This window comes from Oreochromis aureus, linkage group 12 (genome assembly GCF_013358895.1).
Source record: "Oreochromis aureus strain Israel breed Guangdong linkage group 12, ZZ_aureus, whole genome shotgun sequence".
Taxonomy (NCBI): Eukaryota; Metazoa; Chordata; class Actinopteri; order Cichliformes; family Cichlidae; genus Oreochromis; species Oreochromis aureus.
The window spans coordinates 28,715,921-28,739,898 of NC_052953.1; the positions used below are offsets into that span (position 1 = coordinate 28,715,921).

A 23,978-nucleotide genomic window follows, 5' to 3' on the forward strand; every position below is an offset into this window, starting at 1 on the left:
ATAACTGAACCTGTAATAAAGACTATAACCATATATTTGAACATCTGAATGCATCTAAATGCAACATCACTATTAATAATGAAATGTTAATGATGATTATAAAAAATAGCAGCAAATAATAGCAGCAAAACATTCCTACTCCTCTCAATGTGTATGTGTATCCTGTGTTCAGCTGAGAGAGTGTCCCTTCACCCGGTTGGGTGAAAGTAAACAGAAGGGTGTATCGCAGAGAGTCATAACACAGTCTCGTTATAAGGGAGAAGAATTTGTTGTTTTCAGCCAGCCTTGACCTTGAGGGCCTTCTAGCAGCAACTTGGGTAGTTAGATAAGAGAAATGGTGGTTGTTTGGGTTTAGTGCAAATGAGCTGCATCCAATTTTACAGCCGATCTGTGCTCGGTCTGTGTTCAATAAGAACAGTCTGAGTACTCAGAGCCCATCTTTAGGTTTTAGAGAACAAGACTGAGAGACTCTCTGAGGGTTAAAGGTAGATGAAACTAGACAAGGACATAAGAAGCAAAGCAGGATACATAAGATGAGGGAGAGGGAGAGAGATGCGACCCCCTCCGTCAGAGCCAAAGAGAAGAAGTCAGTGAATGTGTGCGTTCTGGGTAGTTATAGCTTTTGGGAAGAAACTATTTTTGAGTCTGTCAGTCTTTGTACTGATGCACCTGTAGCACTTCCCTGAGGGAAGCAGGTTGAACAGGTCAAAACCAGGGTGGGAGCTGTCCTTGATGATGTTTGTTGTTCTGTTGAGGCAGCAGAAGGAATAGATGTCCATCAGGGAGGGGAAAGGGCTGCAGATCATCTTATGTGTTGCCTTGACTACTCCTCTATCCGCCTTAGTGCAACTGTCATAACATGCTGTGATGCAGTATGTCAGCGAGCTCTCAATGGATGAGCAGTAGGTCAGCAGCAGGTTGGAGTCCAGTTCGTACTTCCTGAGGACCCCTACAATCAATTCTTTGGTCTTTGTCACACTGAGCTGCAAAGGATTCTGCTTGCACCACGTGACAAAGGACTCAATCACAGCCTCCCTCTCATCACCCATGTATCCAACCACCGCAGAGTCATCAGAAAACTTCTGAAGATGGCAGGTCTCTGTGCAGTGGCTGAAGTCTGTGGTGTAGAGGGTAGAGAGCTGGTCCAGATGGGTGTAGACACGATTGAGCAGGTAGATGATGGTGTCCTCAGCTCCAAGCCGGGGCTGGTGGGGGAACTGAAGGGGCTCTTGTTGTGGCATGACAATAGGCTGGAGCTGGTCATGGATGAATCTTTGCAGTGTCTTCATGACGTGTAAGTCCCTGCCACAGGCCTGTAATTCTGGAGGCCACTGGAACATGGCGTACCAGTCAGGGGAAGGAGGAACTGTATGCGTCCTTAACATTAGCATACAGTAGGTCTACAATTCTCTCCCTGTGTGAAAGTTAGCAGTGTAGCCAAAGGTGACATGGTTGAAGTCACCCATACATAGTACCCGAGTGCCTTCATTGCTGAATGATCAGGCTATGGCTATGGCAGAGTGGATAATGTCACAAGCAGCCTTGCCTGTCTAAAGTCTTTTTTGCCATGCAGTCCTTGCTGTAACTTGTGTCCATAATTGGAGCTAACTCTGATGGCTTAGTCAGCTAGCCGCTAACTGGCTTTCTGGGTAGAGATACAATGGCTACTTCGAGCTGCACTAAACCACCGCTCTCTTGCTCAATTCTTTGGCTGTGGACGTGGGTAACAAATATATCTCTGGGTAACATTACTACATTTACTGTAATAACCACACAGGTTTACAGTTGGTTTTCAGCTCAGTCTGCTTTATTTTTTTTTAATCACAGTATGTGAATAAACGGTTATAGTGAGGAAGATATTTTTTAATGAGAAATTTTTAAGAGTTTCCAGCTCGGTGTGCCACTCTCTCTCTGCTTATACAAGTGCATATATGAGCTCACCCAGCAGTGTCTTGCCTTGTCCCATCTGTATGCCAGTAATTATTCGAGTAGAATATTTATCTATATAATATTTATTTGATTACACTTTAAATCCAGGTCAGAGAGAGGGTATTGTTTTCTTTTACACATGCACATTTAATAAAATAAAGCGGTAGTATCTAAAACAAATCTTTATTACAAATCACTCCGGTTGATAAAAATGTGAATTCTGGTGCCTGGCAGAACCTTGAAGCAGCAGGTACACCACCTGTTGGAACTGGGGTGAAGCGCACCAAAACTTCAGATTTTGTCATAATCACGAGACCTGTGTGTTTTGAAAGCAATTGTTTTCTATAAGCTTCTGCCTCTTCTGTAGAACATAAAGTTTCTGACTCGTGATTTCCAAAAGGCAGCTTGGATGTAATCCAATAATGAAAACAAGGCAGGCATTAAACACTGAAGAAAGGAATTTATTGTACACAAAACTGGCAGTTTCAAAATAAAACATTTTCAGTTCAAGTCCGGGTTATCTATTCCTATCAATAAAACACATTAAACAGCTATAAAAAGAAAACTGTTGCTTTTCAAACTCCTTTTCTGATTAACTTTTACCCTGAGCACATCAGCAGAATTACCCACACTGTCTAACAGCAAAACAATAGCAAGATGAACTGAGCAAAAAATCTTAATATGCAAAATGAAGAAAAAAAACTAATATTGAAAAGCATTTAAATGTGGTTTATAATATTCAGATAAAAACCTGACCTTTCTATTTGGCTCTAACAGTGTGTGAGATCTAGCATTGTTGATGCTGACATGCCTGTAACAGTAAGACTCCTAATGTTTTTGGTTTTGTTTATTTCTTTAAGCTACAAATCAATTGATAGATAACTGAGGGCTGCCCTAAAGTGTACCTTACTTTCTCTCCCTTCTGAACAATCCAGTGGGCTAAAATTTACAAAGTAAACATGAATTTGATGAGACTTGAAAATGTGAATTGTTTAAAGGTGGAATGGAACATGAACTCTGTAGCTCTTTTTCCAACAATCTTTTATGTAACCAAAGATTTCTGCAGTCAGTCTCTTCCTGCTGGCCTGATGCAGGTTGAAGAAACATAGACACAGGCTTCACATTTCAACCTGAAAGCTGTGTCCTTGTTTTTTTATATTCTATGATTTATGATGAACAAATATTTAAAAGGTCATATTGATTGTATAAAATTGAGGCAGATATATAAATCCCTAACATTTTTCAAAAACATTCTAGTTTACAATGCTGTCTTTGCACTATTTTGCATTAAATTTGGGATTTAAATAATCTGATCATCACATTATGTTTTCAATATTACAAACTTTTTTTAGACACATGAGCAGTGACGTGAATATTGGCGTTAAAAGTACTTTTATCAGTAACTAGTAATCTAATTACTATTCTGTCTTTACATCGCAGTTACCCTTTCTAACAAGAAAATACAGTGCGGACGCGTTACTATTTTTCAACACTCAGACAGTTGAAGCTGTCTTCAGGGCGAAACAATTACACAAGTGCTGCTGATTTGCTGAGGAAAAATAGCCATGCTAAACCAATCACAGGACCAATTTAAGATGACATAGCAACAAGCCAAGACAACCCCGAGTCTCCACTTTTGTGTTAAAAGTGTGTTGAAAGGCCACGTAAAACTAGAGTCATGATAAAAAATATATATTTAATGTTTTTTCCTGAATACTATCGTTGTTTATGTTTACTGAGGGAAACAAAACCACCCTTTCCTATTAGTGTTCTGTAAATAGTTTGAAATAGTTATCAGGTCTTTAAGTTTGACGTCATTAACCGTTTCTGGGTCCCAAACTCAAACGAACACTGTGGCATCATTGAGAGTTACAAACTGTCTAAATTCTTTCATCTTTAATAAAATGATCAGCCAGGTGTAACATTTAAGTTTAACATCCAGGCATCCATGAAAACAGAATTTATTAAATTTAACAGAGTTAGAAGTTAGCAGGGAGTTAGCTCGCTAGTTTCCACTTAAACATAATATACCATGTTCTGACTGAGAGATTTCTGAAAACATTAAAACCTACACCTCTGCTATCATAACCTTAAGACCATGCTGTATAACTAACATCACTGACTCTTGGTGTCAGTAACCAGCTGCTTTGCCTTTTTTCCTTTCATCAGACCATGCAGAGATACAGCTGCCCGCCTTTTCCACAGCGTTAACTGTGTTGTAGAATTTTGCTACTTTATGTCCCAGAGCTTCAAGACCATCAACTACATCCTGCAGAGCAAAGAGGAGAGAGACTCAGATGGAAAAAGAGAAGTAGAAATTATTAATGTATCATTTAAATAAACTGAAAATATTACCTTTTCAAGTTTGGATTCAAGTTTTACTTCACTTTGAGAGTCTACAAGAACAACCAGAGTATCAATTGCCTCCTTAAGACTCTTTCCAAACCAAAGGTGGTTCATGAGCGCCTTGAAGAGGAAAAAAAAAAATGAGATGAGAAAGTGATGATTACAGGATAAATTAGGGTGAAGAACCTTGTTACTGTGATGCAAGCTTTAACAGCAAAGACGGGCATCAGTCCACATCAATTTATTTTATTTAATATGTAATGGCACTTTTGTGTGTTTACCATGCATACGTACCGAGGCCACTGCCGGTGGAATCATTTCAGAACCAGACCCTCCAATCACCAGCGTCTTTGACTTAGACTTCAGCACAGATGGGGCCATATTGGAGGGAGGCCGCTCCCCTGAGAAATACAACAAAGACCTTGAATAGCAGGACAAAACTACAGTCTAAAATGTCTCCATGAATCTCTGTGAATGATGAGAAGATCATGCTAAAGCTATTCTGTTATACCTGTATGCAAAAAATGCACTGCACCCAAAATATTTCATAGTTCAGCAATACTGATCAATCTAATAAACATGAACCTACACCATCCTCTCTATTGTGATATTTTAAAAAGTACTTAGCAGAGATATTAAAGAACCTAACTAATAGGGTTGCCAATTCTCAGCAAAAAAATAGGGAACCACCCCACACCCTCCACCTCATGATGCTTAATCGACTTTAATTGTATGTAGCTTGCCATCACCAGTGTGTGAATGTGTGTGTGAATGGGTGGATGACTGAGTGTGTAAAGCACTTTGGGGTCCTTAGGGACTAGTAAAGCGCTATACAAATGCAGGCCATTTACCATTTAATTTAATGCACATGTAAAACAAATGCACAGGAATCAATTATATTTCTACAATAATTAAATGGATTCAACATCTTTCTTCAACAGATTTGCAGACTGCACAGATGGTACCTTCCCAAAGGAAAAAGTACTGTAGGCACTACTATTACTAGGGTATATATTAGACTTAATAGTTACTATGTACAATAATGGATTTCTATACATTTTGCATCAGATAAAAACTTTGGTTGTAAGATTCAGATCATTTTTTTTTTTTTTTAAACTAGACATGAAAATAAGAAAGTAAAGTATGTCTTTGTGCCCCCCTTTCCCTGTTAATGCCCTACCTGTCCCCCTGGCACAACTTTGCTAGACCCGCCCCTGCACAGTTACCAGCTGTCAGCTACTTAGGAAAGGATCCTGGTGTAGAAAGTAATATTAAATACATTCTAACAACAGCTTATCAAGTTTAAACCAGCTGCTGCTGATTATTGTTTCCTCTTTCTGGCGTAAAGTGGGCGATAGACAAACAAGAGAGACGGCCTGCAGCAGAAAAGCCGATCATTGATCAGTTTCATGATTGAAGTAGCAACAGGAGAGGGAGAGAATGAGAGGCAGTCACTCCATATATATCCGGTCCAGTAATTTAGGTCAGTATCAGACCAATCGGCCCATCTCTAAGGTTAACCCACTTCAATGGAGACGAAGCCCAACACTAAGATGAGCCCCTTATTAGCAAGTACTTGGTGACAGTGTGAAGGAAAAACTCCCTTTTAACAGCAAGAAACCTCCAACAGCACCAGGCTCAGAGAGGGGCAGTCATCTGCTGTGACCAGCTGAAGAGTGAGGTGAGGAAGACAGGAGAGATTTAGAGAGCTTATGTAATTTGAGTGGACTTCTATAAACACAGAGCTCAACTGTGCCTGTTCTTAAACATTCAAAACATTTCAGCAGGCTATGGCATTAAATGGAAAATGCCATTTTAATTCAAATTTACCTGATGTGCTTCAATTTGGCAGTTTTGTTGACCGTTTTCATGATCAACCAAACATGATGCGTCACAATAAATTATGAAATGACATTTTCTCCTCTAATTTCCTCAATGGTGCTTTTTTTGGTAATATTAGATTAATAATTCATGGTGTGCACGTGTTGTTGTTTTTTCTTTCAAATTTCTTATATTGTGACATGCTAATACAGTGGCTTGCAAAAGTATTCGGCCCCCTTGAACTTTTCCACATTTTGTCACATTACAGCCACAAACATGAATAAATTTTATTGGAATTCCAGGTGAAAGACCGATACAAAGTGGTGTACACGTGAGAAGTGGAACGGAAATCATACATGATTCCAAACATTTTTTTACAAATAAATAACTGAAAAGTGGGGTGTGCATAATTATTCAGCCCCCTGAGTCAATACTTTGTAGAACCACCTTTTGCTGCAATTACAGCTGCCAGTCTTTTAGGGTATGTCTCTACCAGCTTTGCACATCTACAGACTGAAATCCTTGCCCATTCTTCTTTGCAAAACAGCTCCAGCTCAGTCAGATTAGATGGACAGCGTTTGTGAACAGCAGTTTTCAGATCTTGCCACAGATTCTGGATTGGATTTAGATCTGGACTTTGACTGGGCCATTCTAACACATGGATATGTTTTGTTTTAAACCATTCCATTGTTGCCCTGGCTTTATGTTTAGGGTCGTTGTCCTGCTGGAAGGTGAACCTCCGCCCCAGTCTCAAGTCTTTGCAGACTCCAAGAGGTTTTCTTCCAAGATTGCCCTGTATTTGGCTCCATCCATCTTCCCATCAACTCTGACCAGCTTCCCTGTCCCTGCTGAAGAGAAGCACCCCCAGAGCATGATGCTGCCACCACCATATGTGACAGTGGGGATGGTGTGTTCAGAGTGATGTGCAGTGTTAATTTTCCGCCACACATAGCGTTTTGCATTTTGGCCAAAAGTTCCATTTTGGTCTCATCTGACCAGAGCACCTTCTTCCACATGTTTGCTGTGTCCCCACATGGCTTGTGGCAAACTGCAAATGGGACTTCTTATGGTTTTCTGTTAACAATGGCTTTCTTCTTGCCACTCTTCCATACAGGCCAACTTTGTGCAGTGCGCGACTAATAGTTGTCCTATGGACAGATTCCCCCACCTGAGCTGTAGATCTCTGCAGCTCGTCCAGAGTCACCATGGGCCTCTTGGCTGCATTTCTGATCAGCGCTCTCCTTGTTCGGCCTGTGAGTTTAGGTGGACGGCCTTGTCTTGGTAGGTTTACAGTTGTGCCATACTCCTTCCATTTCTGAATGATGGCTTGAACAGTGCTCCGTGGGATGTTCAAGGCTTGGGAAATCTTTTTGTAGCCTAAGCCTGCTTTCAATTTCTCAATAACTTTATCCCTGACCTGTCTGGTGTCTAAATCCAATCGAGAATCTGTGGCAAGATCTGAAAACTGCTGTTCACAAACGCTGTCCCTCTAATCTGACTGAGCTGGAGCTGTTTTGCAAAGAAGAATGGGCAAGGATTTCAGTCTGTAGATGTGCAAAGCTGGTAGAGACATACCCTAAAAGACTGGCAGCTGGAATTGCAGCAAAAGGTGGTTCTACAAAGTATTGACTCAGGGGGCTGAATAATTACGCACACCCCACTTTTCAGTTATTTATTTGTAAAAAATGTTTGGAATCATGTATGATTTTCGTTCCACTTCTCACGTGTACACCACTTTGTGTTGGTCTTTCACCTGGAATTCCAATAAAACTGATTCATGTTTGTGGCTGTAATGGGACAAAATATGGAAAAGTTCAAGGGGGCCGAATACTTTTGCAAGCCATTGTATGTACAAACATGCATATTTACCAAGTATATGTTATATTAACCATGCTTAACACATTAGTTTAGACGATGAAATTGCAAATTAGCACTATACAAATCAGAACTGAGGTCCAGAATATTTGTTAATAAATATTAAATTTAGAAGGAATCCTGCTGATCCCTTACCATGAAAGATGTTATCAGCTCTACCACAAAAGTCATTTAGGTGGTTGTTGAGGATGATTCCAGTGCTTGAAGAGATGACATTGGACCCAAATCTGTAAAGAATAAACATTAAATGAACTAGGTCGAAACCCTGTGACACTGAATGATGCAGGTACTGACTCGTCATTGATGCTGCTGGTGACAGACACAGCAGATCCATCTGCAGCCAGCACAGATAAATGTGTGGTGCCGATGCTGTCCAGATACGAGTTTTTGCCGTAATACTGGGGATCATGAGTCTTGTCGCTGCTGATCAAGCTCCGTATGCGGTTGGCAAAGCTATCCTCTGTCAAATTCTTTGCCGTCTGTGTGAAATACAGAGCATCGGAAAACACCACATTACACAAAATTGACAAATACTAAAAATAATCATAATATTAATAACAATACATACTAAAATACTTAGAGACAATTATAAAGGTAATTTAGGTTTATCTGCTTTTAAAACATTTATTTATACTTATAGGTTTTAAAAGTTACATCACTGCTCAGAATTGTGCTGAAATGAAAATGCAGAGTTACTGGGAAAAGCTGAGACACAAAGAATTTTTTCAGAGTACTCTATGCAGTAAAATAATAAGTACATGCTCAGTGCTTCTATAAGAACTTAAAGGGTAATAAGCAGCCACGTAGTGATGTGCAAATGCCGTTGATAAACTGATCAGTAACACAAAGTCACAAACTCACCCCAGCAAATTAACCCAAAATCCGACTGTGCAATGTTCAGAGATATTGCAAAAAACCCCAAAAAACTTCAGACCTCAACTCATTATCAATGTGCATAAAGCGACTGTGGTGGGGTGTGGTTTGTGGATGAGCTGCAGGCGGGGGTGGAGCAGTGGGTTCAGGCAGAGCAGAGGCTGATGTGGTATTGCTCCGTTGACCCGTTTAGTCACTTAAATATAATCATACTATATGCAACAAAGCAGGTGCAAATCTGTAGGATTTTGAGATACTTACTTTATCTGAGCTGAACTTTGGATCTCTGATATGTTTCTTTAATCCATTGGCAAATTTTAAAGCTTCAATATAACGGTGATAAAACAAAATCTTTTCATCAGTCGTCTTAGGTTCCGAATTCATTTTGTATCCTGAAAATATAAATAACTGTTATTTCTTTTATTTAAAACATCCATTCTTAGTGTATCACATTTGTAAAGATTGATAAGGATCATTTTCTTATATGAAACAAACTCTACATGCTATAAGCAACAATCAGGAACCTTTCATGATGTTGAGGATGAGGCTGAGGATGGCTCCTCCTGAAGGAGGCGGAGGGAAGTACATCCGGTAGTCTCCCAAAGAAATATTCCACGCATCAGTCACTTTAGCTTCATATGATGCCAAGTCCTGCAGTGTGAGGTTTCCTCCTGAGCAAAAACAGTGAAACAAATGATTCTGTTGAAAAAAAATGAACACAATGCATTTCATAATCAAGACTTTGAATGGATCCAGACAGATCACAGTGTAGCCTGTGAGGGATCATGTTAGATTTTTATAGAACCAATTAATTTTCTAATTTGTAATTAGATCATTGTTCCTGGCAGACATAGAAAATGGTCAGAAAAGAGAGCAGGATGAAACCTGTCTGATAATACCTGCTTTCTGTATGTCACTGATTAAATTCTTCGCTATTGTTCCGTTGTAAAACGCATCTGGTCCCTCGTTTGCGATCGTCTCCAAAGTGTCAGCAAGTTTCTCAAATTTCACAGTATCACCAGTCTTAAGTATGTTCCCATTTTTATCCAAATATAACTCCCTAAAAGACAAAGACCGTGAAATAAAGCTGAAACATTCATTGTTTGCTCTATGTATTTTTGAAATCACATTGTGGGTGTATTTCATACCGTAGTGACGTGTTGCCAATGCGTGGAATGTGTTGACCTTGGTAGTAAGGAATAGGGAATCCTTCTCTGGCTAATTTGATGGTCGGCTTAAAGAGTTCAGCCCACTTCAACTTCCCATAAAGCCGGTGTGCCACTTCATAACCTCGAATTTCCCCAGGAACCCCAATCCATCTGCTATCTGGTTAGACAGATAATGGAGAGTCAGTGCTGGAAAGTCACACATACATTTGCTCCTGTTTTGAGTAAACTGTAAGGTCCTGACCTTTAATGATCTGAGATGACATTTGTTATAATTTGGTGCTTTGTAAATAACTAACATATAAACTAACTAACATACATATAAATAACATTTTGCATCCTACACTTACTTTTAGTTTATTTCACTATATTTACATATTTACACTATTTCTGGCTTAAAGAAGCATTTAGCATATCTTATACTTACTTTTCTGCCTGTGTGCAGGGGTGTAGCACAGAACTCTTGGCCCCATAAATAAATGGTGTCTGGAGCTCCCTTTCTTTTCTTGATCCATCTTTCTCACACATATTCTAACTTCTATTTTCTTTATTTTATTTTTTTTTATATATCTGCCACAAGTGAACTGCTATAATAAATACTCCCAGTTCTTATTGCGCTCCATAGCATACTCAAATGCTGTTAAAAGACGCTTCTTAACAGACACTACATTCATTCTATATATGGATCCACAGCTTCGCTTCAAAGTCAACACACTATAGACTAGGGATGGGTATCAAAACCCGGTTCTTGTTGAGAACCGGTTCCCACTGTTTCAATTCCTTGGAATTGTTTGCCATTTTTGCAAACGATTCCCTTATCGATTCCAGTCACCCCGAATGATGTCACCACGTTGCGGAGCGTCATTTACCTAAGAGGCTCAAACGCTCAAAAGTTTGGTTATACTTTACGAGAACGGATGACAACGGGGCAACTTGCAATACTTGCAAAGTAGATATTTCATTTAAGGGAGGAAACACTGCGAATATGCAAAAGCATTTGCTCACAAAACACGCGATGAACTTAAATGAATGTCGTGTTTTTAATTCCGCTCCGGACTCGTGAATCTCAACCCAGCAGCAGCGGTAACGTTTGCAGGTCTTCTCCCGTTAATGCGGCAGGTAAATAATCAACTAACAGTGCATATTATGTTAGCGCGATCTGCCTTATTACAAAACCTGCCATTACTGTGCGCTGCATTTAGGTGACCATGATGAGAGAGACAGACAGAGTCTGGCTGGCAGTTGTCGCTGCAGTCTACCGGTAGCGTCTCCTTTCAGGCCAGGATAGATGAATGTCACCGAGCAGTGACTAAGTTTGTGGTCAAAGGCTTGTACCCATTTGCCCCGATTTTCAGTAAGTGAATGTGTTTAATTGTAGGCAGGGACATTACTGGATATTCTTGTGTAATTGCTACAGAATAATTTATGTTATACTTTGTTATTGCTACAGAAGAATATTTATTTTATTATTTTACATTTACAATTTTTTTTCCTGGGACCCCGTGACACCCCATTGAAGAGGCCTTAGGCTGTGGATCTCTTAAGATCTCACTGTTGGGTTTGTAAGGCCATGTTACTCCTAAATTTCTATCTTGTTCAAAGAGAAGATATAAAACAAAGTTCTAAGCTAATTGACCTTAGTGTTCTCCTTTTTAAAAAAAATAAGAATCGATAAAGAATCGAATCGTTAAACAGAATCGAAAATGGAATCGGAATCGTGAAAATCTTAACAATACCCATCCCTACTATAGACGATCAGGAAGTAATGCAGGAAGGTCATTTGTACTCTGCTGACAGGAACATAAGAGACAGAGACATGTGCATCCACAGCAGCCTTTGTCTCTGGCCCCACTTCAGGATCTCACAAGATTTCCAGCTTTACCTCCACAGACAGATAATCTGCCACAGAACGAGTGAAGATTAGCCAAAGATTTAGAAACAGTGACTGATAAAGATGGACTTGTGAGGAAAGTTAAGATGGGACAGCATTCTGGCAAGCATAAATAGGAAACTCAAGCAGACTTGAGTTTCCTATTTATGAAAGCTTTAATGTTAGCTTATAACCAGCTGTTGTTGTTTAGCTAGTTTGTTGTTGACTGCCTGGAGTTGGAAGCGCTGATTGTCCAGTCTCCTTACAGTAATTAAATAATAATGTTTATGCGCTCCTTAGTGTGTTAGAGTCCTGACTTTAGTTCAGGAGATGAGGTTTGAGGTGAGGAGGAGGGTGACATTTTAACAAGATACCTGTCATAGTGTCTCTTTCCTTCCCTTCTTTGGTGACAAGAACCCTATCTCAGATGATAAAACGTAGGTATGATCTTTCAAATCTTAAGTTTCTCTTGCAGACTAAGGTGCAGAATTAAAAAAAAAATACCTCTACAGATAACTGACTACACCTTTAAAACTTTTGTGTTACATCTTGTGCATGATTTGGAGAAAGACCTGTACAGACCTGTTAGAAGAAAAATCTGTCTACTTCAATCTCTCTGGCTGTTTCTGAAACTAATTAGCATGTGTTTCATGGTGTTTATGCTAGATTACTCTGACAGATGTCATATATGAAACCGACTCATTGTCTTTAATAAATCCTGACAGCCGAACCCTACGTAGTGGTTTGCTTGATCTCTTTTTTCTTGTCTTTTTTAATATCTCTGTTTTGCTTTCTTGAGAAAAGCTGAATGAGGAATGACTCAGTGTGCATTAACAGTCACTGTACAGAATAAATGAGCTGTGTCATAAAGGTGAGTCCAAGAGCAGATTAAACTAAAACATTATAAATTTTATAATGTTTATAAATTTATAAATATTAGCATTATGGCAGAAAAACAGCCCACCTTGCTTCCACTCCATGGTCCACTCTGTGGTTTTAGGACACGACTTAAGCAGGTCAGAGTTCACATTTCTGGGGACAGTCTCTCTGGAGGTGATGATTTTCACTTTACCTTTGAAAACATTACATATTATTATGTTATTCCCCAGCGGGGCTGAGCAAAGAGGAGCGAGGGTGCCTTGTTACCGGATCTGTCCATCACAGTGAATATGACCCCGCCTCCGATCCCCGCGCACTGTGGGTTGATGATGGAGGTGCACAGCAGCGCAGCAATGGCAGCATCTACTGCAGAGCCGCCTTTCTGAAGAATGTCCCTGAAAGAGTTCACCGTTATCACTTTAGTGTTATTGTTATCATGTGTGCACAATTAATTTAATTTTAATCTTTATTAAAATTATAATGTCACACAATTAAATTGCCATGACTGAATAACACAACGATGTGTTGTCTTTGTTGTTATTGCATGTGCTAAGGATGCACAGTTCATTGAATTTTAATCTCAATCATGTCCCACAATTAAATTAACCTGATCACCCCAATAAGTATGAGACACTGCAATTAGCTAGAAATGAAAGTGGCATGGCTCTCCAATGCTCCAATGTCTTGAAAATTATTATAAGGCTGCACAGCTTAGAGTCCTGATAGCATGGTGTGATCCGACATGTGATGCCAGGTGGAAAAAAATAGATCAGGATAAAGTTCATGTCCCTCTCCCAGCTATTCACGGAGATAAACCATTATTACAGTCACTTTTAAACAAAGTATCCAACTGCATAAAAGTACCACTGAGCATCTGGCTCCAGGAACTTAGAGACAAAATGTTTGAAAGTGATGCAAGAATACTACGCTGGCCAGCATATGACACAGAATTCACCCCCGCAAAAACTGATAGTAGGTTTAAATATTGGTGGAACTTTGGTATTACCGCATACTGGAAAATATCATCTCAATAAGGTTTCGATACCTTTCAACAAATGTCAGACCTGGAGAGGGGTGACTTCTTTAGATATCTCCAATTAAGATGGCATTTTAATACAGATATTGTGTCCAAGGAGAAAAAAGCCATTAACACAATTTTTTATAAATGCATGTAAAGGGAAACTGACAAAACAAATCTCTATGACCTACTCAATACACAGACAGAAAGGAAACTGTCTACCACCTACATTAAACTCAGATGGGAGAAAGAGGCCAGAATAAATCTATCTGAAGAAGATTGGTCTAATGTATGTAAAACCACAGCCACTACTTCAAGCTCCAATTCATGGAGAGAGTTAACCTGGAAACAAAACTGAGGTTTTTTAATCACCTCTAAGATTAAAGAACTCCAAAGTAAAAATGGTAAATGTTGCAGGAAATGTGGATATACTTCAGTAGGCCACTTCCATATTTTTGGAGAATGTCCTAAAATCGCCCCCTACTGGACAGAAGTGGTCTAAACAACCAAGCAGATAACTGGATTACATCTTGAGGGGAGTTTCAGTGTCTTTTACTTAGGCAACATACCAACTGGACTGAAGAAATAGGACAGATACCTGCTACAGGTATTACAGACGGCCAGCCAAAAAGCTATAACACACAAGTGGTTGAATGAGGAACCTCCAACTGTTTCAGACTGGACAGAAATTCTACACAAAATTCACATTATGGAGCGACTAACATTGTCCTTGAGACTGTCCTCAGAAAAATGTGAGCAATACTGGAAGAAATGGAAATGTTTTCTTACTGAGAAATTACTCTAGAGTCTTTATATTACCTCTGGTAATAATATGCATCCGAGTTGTACATAATTTTCAACTTGTAACCTTGTGTATGTCAAACTTATACCTATGGCCTAATCCCCCTTCTTTATTTTTGTTTGGTCAGTTCTCCTTTTGTTGTCTTATGTTCAAATGTTTTTATATTGTCCATAAAAATGGAAAAAAAAAAACACTCAATAAACAAAGTTTTTTGTACAAAAATTAACGTGATCATTTCCAGAGAAACAGGAGGGTCTTAAAATGTAATAATCCACTTTTTCGGGTGTCATTGAGGAGCCTAGCATCAGGACTGTGGACAAGCTGGAGACAGGGCAGAGAGGACTGACTGAGACCAGTGTAAAGTCAGTTGCAATCGTCCAAGTGGGAGGAAATGAGAGCATGAATTCCAATTTAACCATCTTTCACAGAAAGAAAAGTCCTCATTTCAGTATTTAACCACTAAGTTAAATATGTCAAATATCACACCAAGATTTTTTGCAAAGGGTTTGATGCTGGACAGATGAAGCTGATCACAAAGCTCTCTGATGGAACTAAGCACTCTGAGTGCTCAGTTTCAGTAGAAAGCAATTTAAACAACAGTTTAAAAGTGAAAGGATTCAATCCTGTGTTAGGTTTTGGTAATTGCACTGAATCTGCACTGAATTTAGGTGAATAAGGAGGACCAACTTTATTTTGATCCAAAGATTTATACATTAGTGAGAAAGTTAAAATTTGTATGCAAAAAATGCAGAAAAGACAGTAGCATTGTGTTTGCAAATAAAAAAAAGTGGAAGTAAATTATTACATACTGTTTCAAACAAATAAACTGAGAAAAATATTAAAAGTTGTAGCAAAAAAAAGCTTAAATAAGACGGAAGATTACAAGGTTTAAATTAACTGAATTGAACCCTACATGAGAAAAAGCTGAGTAATTAAAAAAAGAAATGACAGAATCAGAAAAATGTTGAATGTAAAGTGGTGTTCTTTAGGGGACTGGGAAGACTTGATACTAGAATTGTGACTTAAACAAGTTGATACCAAGGGTTATGCTAGTTAGCTGATAGCCATTTACATATAAATGTTTTAGTAATATGGTAAATGGCTTTTCTACTAGCAAAGGGCTTTATACAACTTGTTCATTCACCCAGGTTTTCAGTGCTACCTAACTAACATCCAAACATATTCACACTCCGATGGATGCATCGGAGAACAACCTGGGGTTAGTATCTTGCCCAAGGATATTTGGCATGCAGACTGGAGCAGACTGGGATCGAACCAACACCCTTCCAGTTAAGCGGTGACCCGCTCTACTAACTAAGCTACAGCCACAGCCATGTCAGGAATTATTCGAATAAGATACACTTTTGATTCCAGTGTTTAACTGAGTGAATGGTATGCATTGTTCTTCACAATCTGCAGCAAAAATCTTTAAACATTTGTTTTCATGTTGGCTTGATATAAAATATCACTGTTGGTACTGCAGCTTACTGCAACGTAAGTATGCGTTTAAATTAGGAGAGGCAAAGTGTGATATCCACATGTTGGACCAGCATGTCTATTACATGCTTTACCGTGATACTGGGATATTATTCCCTATATGCCTCTAAGTTGTCAGTACAAACGATGTCAGTAACAATAGCGATTTGTCAGTTGGGAACAAAACAGGTCTTAGATCCGGATCTTTGAAGTTAATGATGGGATCCGATTACACACACACACACACACACACACACACACACACACACACACACACACACACACACGAGTAAACAACAGTAGGTACAAAGAAAACCGTCTGGAAAGGTTGAAAAATTAAACAGTCAAACTGTTACCTTGACAATTTTTGCCTAGCATATTTTAAGGTATATTTTGTTGTGTAGCTGTCCATCATTTGACTGTAAATAGTTGAAATTTTATAAATATTATACATGCAATCAGAGATGGGTATTTGTTTTTGTACTTTAAAATGTATTTTTGCTACTTGTTGAAAAAAATAAGCCATAATGCCATAAAGCATTTGATATAGTAATTTCTTTTACACATGATTTTACTTTATTTTTGTTAAAAAGTTATTTTCAGAAGAAGAAAATCTGACCACCCGCTTGGGAGCCAAAGAGGCCGACTCTTTTCAGTGAGCTGAGCCATAAGAACCAGCTCTCTTAAAAGAGTTTGAATTCCCATCACTAGAAAGAAACATACTTTTAAATAGTTCTAAACAGCATTATGACCTTCAGTCTATTGACCTCGAAGAAGAGGTCAGAGGTCAAATGTGGCATGATATTTTTAATCTCTATACCGTACTTTCTGTTGACAACACATCACATCTGTAAGAATCATAGTTTCTACGTTAAGGCTTTTTCTCCGTTTCTGACCAATAAATCATTTAGTAGGGAAAGAAGATTTTCCATTGATCTGTATTATACAGAATCACATGGAATTTTGCCTTTTATAAAATGGCATATTGGTTTCGTAAAGAAGTAGAAATTTAGTTAGGAGTAGTCATTTTGTAAATAGATATTGGGGGGGGGGAACATAACCGCACACTTCCATGATGAGACGCGGGTTACGCAGTTCTCAAAGATCTTTTATCGCTAAAGTTTGCACTTGGAACAGTGTATAATATTATGTGTTTTGTGAAAAACAAAAATGTGTCAGAAGTTTAAAATGTTACTCACCGTCCAATCTGTGAACATTTCTCGGAGTCTGCGGCCACAGCAGCTTTTGAGAAAGGGCAATTAGCACTGGGGTCCTTGACACACTCACTTTTACCCTTCCAATACCCATTAAAACCAGCTAGTAGACCAGCTACAAGAGCACCTACAATTAGACCAACTACACCTGCTACTAATACGCGGCGAACTTTGGGCGGGCAAACAGAAGTCGTTTTTGCGCTCTCAACATCCTCGTCCTTAACGTCCTCGTTGGGGGGACACATAGGAGTGGTATTTGCCCCCCCAACGTCCTCGTCCTCAGTGTCCTCGTTGTGGGGGCAAATGGGAGATATATTTGCCTCCTCCACGTGCTCGGTTGATTCAGGCATCGCTGCTTTCTTCTCTGCGTAAACTTCGGTAATTCACTTCCTCTGACACTTAACCGCCTGTTGATTTCCCAGAGCGACGTATTGCGCACATATATCCGCTGCGTGGGTACTGATAGGCACAGATAGGCACACATAGCGGAGAAGTGTGTTTGTGGTACGCAGAGGTAGCTGCTACGACGTTTGATTGATTGATTGATTGATTGATTGATTGATTGATTGATTGACAACATAGAATTAAAAAGAGACAAACAAACAAAGCAAAACAAAAGGAAAACGAGCAACCACAACTACAAATAACTTTCATGTTCAAAAAGGAGCAGGAAGACGCATAAGCTTATTTAATCCCACCCCTTTTCCACTCTCTAGTAATCAATAGACTACAGCAATACCTCCTTGCAATTATATTATATGTTACGTGTATTTGTATTTGTATTTATTTATTTATTTTATATATATACATGAAAATATTGGACAAGGACACCCTATCAAATCTCTGCCTCCTCCCTGCCTCCTCCCTGTACCTTGCAAAAACCATAGCTACCCTTAAACCGCTTTTTAAACTGCGCCATGCTCGGACATTGCTTCATATCTTTACTTCCATGAATATTCTTAAATATATGCCATATGCAATATCAGTTTCTTTGTACACATTGTCCCAGTCCTGATTTAATAGATCGTTCTTAAGTGCATTCATAGTTTCTTCTGTCCTTACACGTCTGTATCTCAGTTGTTCTTCATGCTGATTTCTCTTATAATTAGTGTCATAAACTGCAAAAACTGGTAGGTGATCACTGATGTCATTAATTAATAATCCGCTCACAATGTTGTTTTCCATATTGTTAGTGAAAATATTGTCGAGTAAGTTAATTCTGCTAGGCCTGGTTATTTTAGGAAGTAAACTCAAACTGTACATAGAGTTTAGAAATTAGTCATTTTATCCTTTTTCGGATTCAACAGGTCAATATTAAAATCACCACAGATAAACATAACTTTTTGATTTGTTTTAGAGAATATTTCTTCTATGAAGTCATTAAATACTTGAATACTAGAGCCAGGTGTTCTATATATACAGCTAATTATTACATTTTTCTCTTTTTCCTTATGAATTTCAGTTGTTATACATTTTAATAAATTATCAATCGCAGTTGTCATACTTTCCACCATCTTGTAATTTAGGTCGCTGTGCGATGTTCATGAGCCACGCGCTGATCTTCCTCACCCAAACCATAAACACTTTGCATCAAGATTGTGACTTTTAGTCTCTGATCAGTGATGTTGGTTCACGGTCTGACCGAGTGGGAGAAGAGACATTACTACGGTAAATTATGATCTTCAGTTGGACTAATATCAAGTGCAGCTGAATGTTCGGGTATCTGTCAGCACTACTCAAATATGAATTATTTATAGTGATCTAAAACTGAAATAAAAACTAAAGTGTGAAAAATGCAGCTAACTGAAATTTAAAACTAAACTTTAGGGAAAATAAAAACCGAAAAAATATTTTGTGTTTAAATTGAAACCTATGTGAACTGTCTTTAGCTTACATGTATTTTATTAGCTTCAGAGTTGGACAAATTTGTCAACAACACCATCATGAAGAACCTTTGAAAGCATTTGTTGAAACTGAGATGTCTGAGTCAACTGCATTCTAGGGGAATTTTAAAATCTTAGTTTTCTTTCAAAATATATTATATCTATATGTGTTGTATAAATAAATCAATAAGTTAAAATAGATGATGCATATTTTTCGCAAATATACATGTATCTGATAATAGGACAACCGGTTTGCTCAAATTCTATTTAAAGTGTGGATAGCATCAGGGACATGTGATAATCTAAGAGGGAAAACATTTGGGCTAAATAACTGTTTATCAGCATCATATTTCAGCAGATCTCGAATAAGCAGGACTTTACTACTTTTCTTACAAGTTTGTTCAAGTAGTTTTCACAACTCTAAATTATCCATGACAAGTGAAAATGCAGATTATAGCGCTGTCATGCAAAGAATAAGCCTTATGTAAACATGATCCAGAAACACTTGCATCTTCTCTGTGCCACAGATCATTTCAAATGGACTGAGGCAAAATGGAAAACTGTTCTGTGGTCAAGCTAATTAAAATTTGAAATTTCAACATGCATTTTTAGTTAAAATTTTATGTATTGCCAGTTGCTGTAGAAAAGTGGCATCATTGATTGATTGATAATACTTTATTTATCCCAAGGGAAATTGTTTTAAAGGCTGCCAGACGACTATCATGAGCACCCCTTCCGACCATACACAGAATACACGAACATAACATTTAGAAGACAGGTTAGAGAGGTACGGAAAAACAATGGAAATACACAATACATGATGAAAGAGGAGGACAAGAGGAGGAGAAAAAAAAAAAAAACACCACAGCACAGAAAGCACATAAGTCTTCACATCTTCCAATGGAAGATCACGACTTCATATTTATATCTCAGATACTAAAAGTTATGTCATAAAAAATATTATATCAACCCTAATTAAACCTGATTAAATTAGTACACACACAACAAATCAGATATTAAAACTGAAAAGTTTTGTTCTCTAAAAACAATGTAAGGTCACCAAATCTTAAGTTTGATGTCTCACAGATGATGTCACACATCCTTGTGACCAGTTTGGATGGTATCACCATTTAAGATAATGTTATGAATATATGTCTACAGTGTGTAAGCTTTGCTGTAGTGACATGGCTGTAACAGTGACATCTGCCCTGGTGTTTTGGATTCAGCCTAATTAACTGTGATTACGTGTTTCACATATACTACATATGTGTTAACCTGAGCATTATGACTGTGACCATCTTGTTACTTTTTTTAAAAATTGTTTTTGTTTGTTTGTTTGTTTAAAACCAGAAATCAAGATATAGACAGGACACCCTAAGTGTACTCTACTTTATGATCCTTTTGGATTATTGTGGGGCTAAAATTAGCAAAATAAACATGTATTCAGTAAAACTTGAAAATATGAACTGAAACTATAAACTAATTAGGAAAGTGTTTACTGGGAGAATGGGAGAATAATCAGCATCTTGTTTAATGATCTTTAAGTACTATACACACTATTGGCTACAATTTTGTAGTTTTGTGGCTGCAGGAGTGTCTATAACCTTAAAGCCATGCTACTAAACTAACATCCCTGGCTTTTGGCCTCAGTAACCAGCTGCTTTGCCTTTTTTCCTTTCATCAGACCATGCAGAGATGCAGCTGTCCTCCTTTTCCACAGCGTTAACTACATTGTAGAATCTTGTTGCTGGTTGATGATTGTGTCCTTTTTTCTTAAGAGCCTCAATTACATCCTGAAGCACAAAGAGGAGAAGAGATTCAGATGGAACAAAAGCAGAATTTCTTATTGTGCTATCATTTAAATACACTGAATATTTACACGTACCTTTTCAAAGTTGGGTTCAAACTTTACTGCATTTTCAGAGTCGACATAAACAACTGGAGTATTAATTGCATCTTTAAGGCTCTTTCCAAACCAAAGGTGGTTCATGAGCGCCTTGAAGAGAAATAGTAGAATTGCAGTCTTTCAGATGGGAAAGTGATGATTAGAGGATGGAGAAGGGGGAAAACGCCTCTGACTACAATGTTTACTCTAACACCAAAAAGGATCTGCGTCGTTTTATCTCCTGGACACGTACCGAGGCCATTCCAGTAGTGATCATATTCCCACCAGTCGATCCAATCACCAGTGTCTTCGACTGAGACTTCAGCAGAACTGGAGCCATAGAGGAGGGAGGCTGCTCTCCTGAGAAATACAACAAAAGCCTTGAGTGACAGGACAAAACTACAATCCACACTCATCACTGTTAGGAGAAAAATGATCACATATGATTGCTTCTGAATGATGTGAAGCAGAGGGTGAAGGGCATTTATTCAACCCTGACATGTGCCATTTACTTTTGTTCAGCATCTGACATCAGACACTGATGAATGCTGAAGGAAATGTTGTTTGTTTTTTGTTTTACTTCTTTCCTCTGAGGATTGTATGTTGAAAGGTAACAAAACCTTTCTTATAAATTAATTCTAAATAGACTTTATTCATTCACTAGGAAAATAATTGCAGGAAATAAAAGAAACACTCTGTGTCATTAGTTTTGAAAGAATCCTCACTGTGCTTCCTCATCTGCACAATGCTCTGCCCTATGCTCGTATTTCATAAGTGTAAAATGCATCCTGCTGATCCCTTACCAAAATTAGATATTGTGCAGAAGTCAAACAGCACATCATTAAGGATGATTCCAGTGCTCGGAGACAGGAATTTGGAGCCAAATCTGTAAGTACAAAATGCTAAATGAACTACAACACATACAAATAGAGACATTTTACAAAGCAGCTTCTAAAAATAGTCTCTTAAACCTTTTCAATCTTTCCGTTTCAAAGGAAGACACATTTTTGATAGCTGGTTCCTAACAGTGACATAGATTCATCCAGACACTGACATGTGGTTGATGCTGCTGGTGACAGACACAGCGGATCCGTCTTCGGTCAGCACAGACACATGCATGGTACCCATGCTCTCCAGATACGAGGTGATGCCATAATACTGGAGATCGTGAGTCTTGCTGATCAAGCTCCGTATATTGTCTGCAAAGCTCTGTGATTGCAAAAACAAACGCATTAGAGAAAATAATGAGAGACAAAGACAAACAACAAATTAAAGCTGAATCTTAAAGAGATTTGAGTTCAAAAACCTCTGATACATATTTGTTTAAAATTTTATGGCTTTTTCTAGTTTGACATAACTATCAATTTAGTAATAATAATAATAATAATAATAATAATAATAATAATGATAATATTTCTTTTTTGAAACCAGGAGCTTCACTTAAATATATTACACTATCTATATTTAGTATTTTGTGCTGGAATGTTGCTATTTTTACTCCAGTCAGATCTAAATACTTCTTCCACCACCGTTCAAGCCATAACTAAATCAGTTATTAAATTAAACAGCTCAGCTCAACACATTAAGATTTCTAGAAAATGTCAGTTTGTGATTTTGTGATTTCAAAGTGTAGATGAGCAGCAGCTCTACAGTCAATGTTTAACAGGAACCTTTCATGATGTTGAGGATGAAGGTGAGGATGGCTCCTCCTGCAGGGGGCGGAGGGAAGTACATCTGGTAGTGTCTGTAACTTTACACGAGGCCAAGTCCTCCAGTGTGAGGTTGAATCGAAATGAATCTGTTGAGCAAAACTGAACACAACACATCTCATAATCAATACTTTTAATTGATCCAGACAGCTCACAGTGTAGCCTGTGAGGGATCATAGCAAATATTCACAGAGCCAAATGGTTTGTTTGTTTGTAATTAGATTATTGAACCTAGCAGAGATAGAAAATGGTCAGAAGACAGCAGGATCAAACCTGTCTGACAATACCTACTTGCTGTATGTCACGGATTAAATCCTTTTTTATTGTTCTGATGTAAAACACATCTGTCCCCTGCTCTGCAATCATCTCCAAAGTTTTTATCCAGCTTCTCAAATTTGACAAAATCATGGCTTTTAAGCAGGTTCCCAGTCATATATGAATAAAGTGTCTTAAAAGACAAACATAGTGAGAGAAAACAATCATCATTTGATCCTCATATTTTTGAACTCACATTGTGGGTGTATTTCATACCGTAGCAACAGGGTTCTGTCATTTTTAACAGTCTCTGAGTTGTGTTGACCTTGGAGTTGAGGAATAGGAAACCCTTCTCTGGCTAATTTGATGGTCGGCTGAAAGAGGTCAGCCCACAGCAACTTCCCATAAAGCCTGTGTGCTTCTGCATTACCTCGAATTTCTCCAGGAACACCAATCAATTTACTATCTGATCAGATGAATAATGGATAGTGCTGGAAAGCAACGCATACATCTGCTCATGTTTTGAGTATACTCTAAGGTCCTGACCTCGTATAATTAAACTTCAACTGATTTCTAACCTACTACATCACAAGGAAACACTGTACTTTTTAAATGCTGTGTCCATTTATAACTAGTATGTTAGAGATAAACATTTAGCTTTTGTTCTTTACATTTATTTATTTATTTCACTATATTTACATATTTGCACTTTCCTGGTTTAGCTAAGTTTTCAAGATATAATATACTTTCCTTCCTTTGTATTTATGCAGGCCTACATGTAGGGGTGTAGGAAATAACTCAGGGACCTATACATAAGCAGTCTCTGTGGGTATCATTGCTTTGTTCGTCTCACATCTCTCACACATATTATGTTTTATTTTATGGGGTGGGGGTTGGTGAGTCTATAAACTGTGTACAACAATCTACTACTATTACTACTAAAACTAGTATTAGTAGCATTTTTTTTCCAGTGAGTT

The 23,978-nt window shown here is 38.2% G+C and overlaps 2 protein-coding genes across 2 annotated transcripts; both read right to left on the bottom strand.

Moving 5' to 3' along the window:
* Window positions 1–2,369: 2,369 nt before the first annotated feature.
* On the bottom strand, window positions 2,370–17,655 carry LOC116318847 (glutathione hydrolase 5 proenzyme-like). Its single transcript, XM_039620405.1, has 12 exons — window positions 17,255–17,655; window positions 13,027–13,154; window positions 12,845–12,952; window positions 9,993–10,170; window positions 9,744–9,904; window positions 9,369–9,515; window positions 9,106–9,236; window positions 8,266–8,450; window positions 8,107–8,198; window positions 4,570–4,676; window positions 4,285–4,395; window positions 2,370–4,198 (listed from the first exon to the last, which is right to left on the bottom strand). The coding sequence occupies exons 1-12, from the start codon at window positions 17,617–17,619 to the stop codon at window positions 4,061–4,063; spliced, it is 1,851 nt and encodes a 616-aa protein (XP_039476339.1). The 5' UTR covers window positions 17,620–17,655; the 3' UTR covers window positions 2,370–4,060.
* Window positions 17,656–20,666: 3,011 nt separating this feature from the next.
* On the bottom strand, window positions 20,667–23,299 carry LOC116318848 (glutathione hydrolase 5 proenzyme-like). The gene is made up of 6 exons (XM_031738003.2): window positions 23,258–23,299; window positions 22,092–22,246; window positions 21,814–21,923; window positions 21,291–21,400; window positions 21,038–21,148; window positions 20,667–20,945 (listed from the first exon to the last, which is right to left on the bottom strand). The coding sequence occupies exons 1-6, from the start codon at window positions 23,297–23,299 to the stop codon at window positions 20,799–20,801; spliced, it is 675 nt and encodes a 224-aa protein (XP_031593863.1). The 3' UTR covers window positions 20,667–20,798.
* Between the last annotated feature and the right edge of the window lie 679 nt (window positions 23,300–23,978).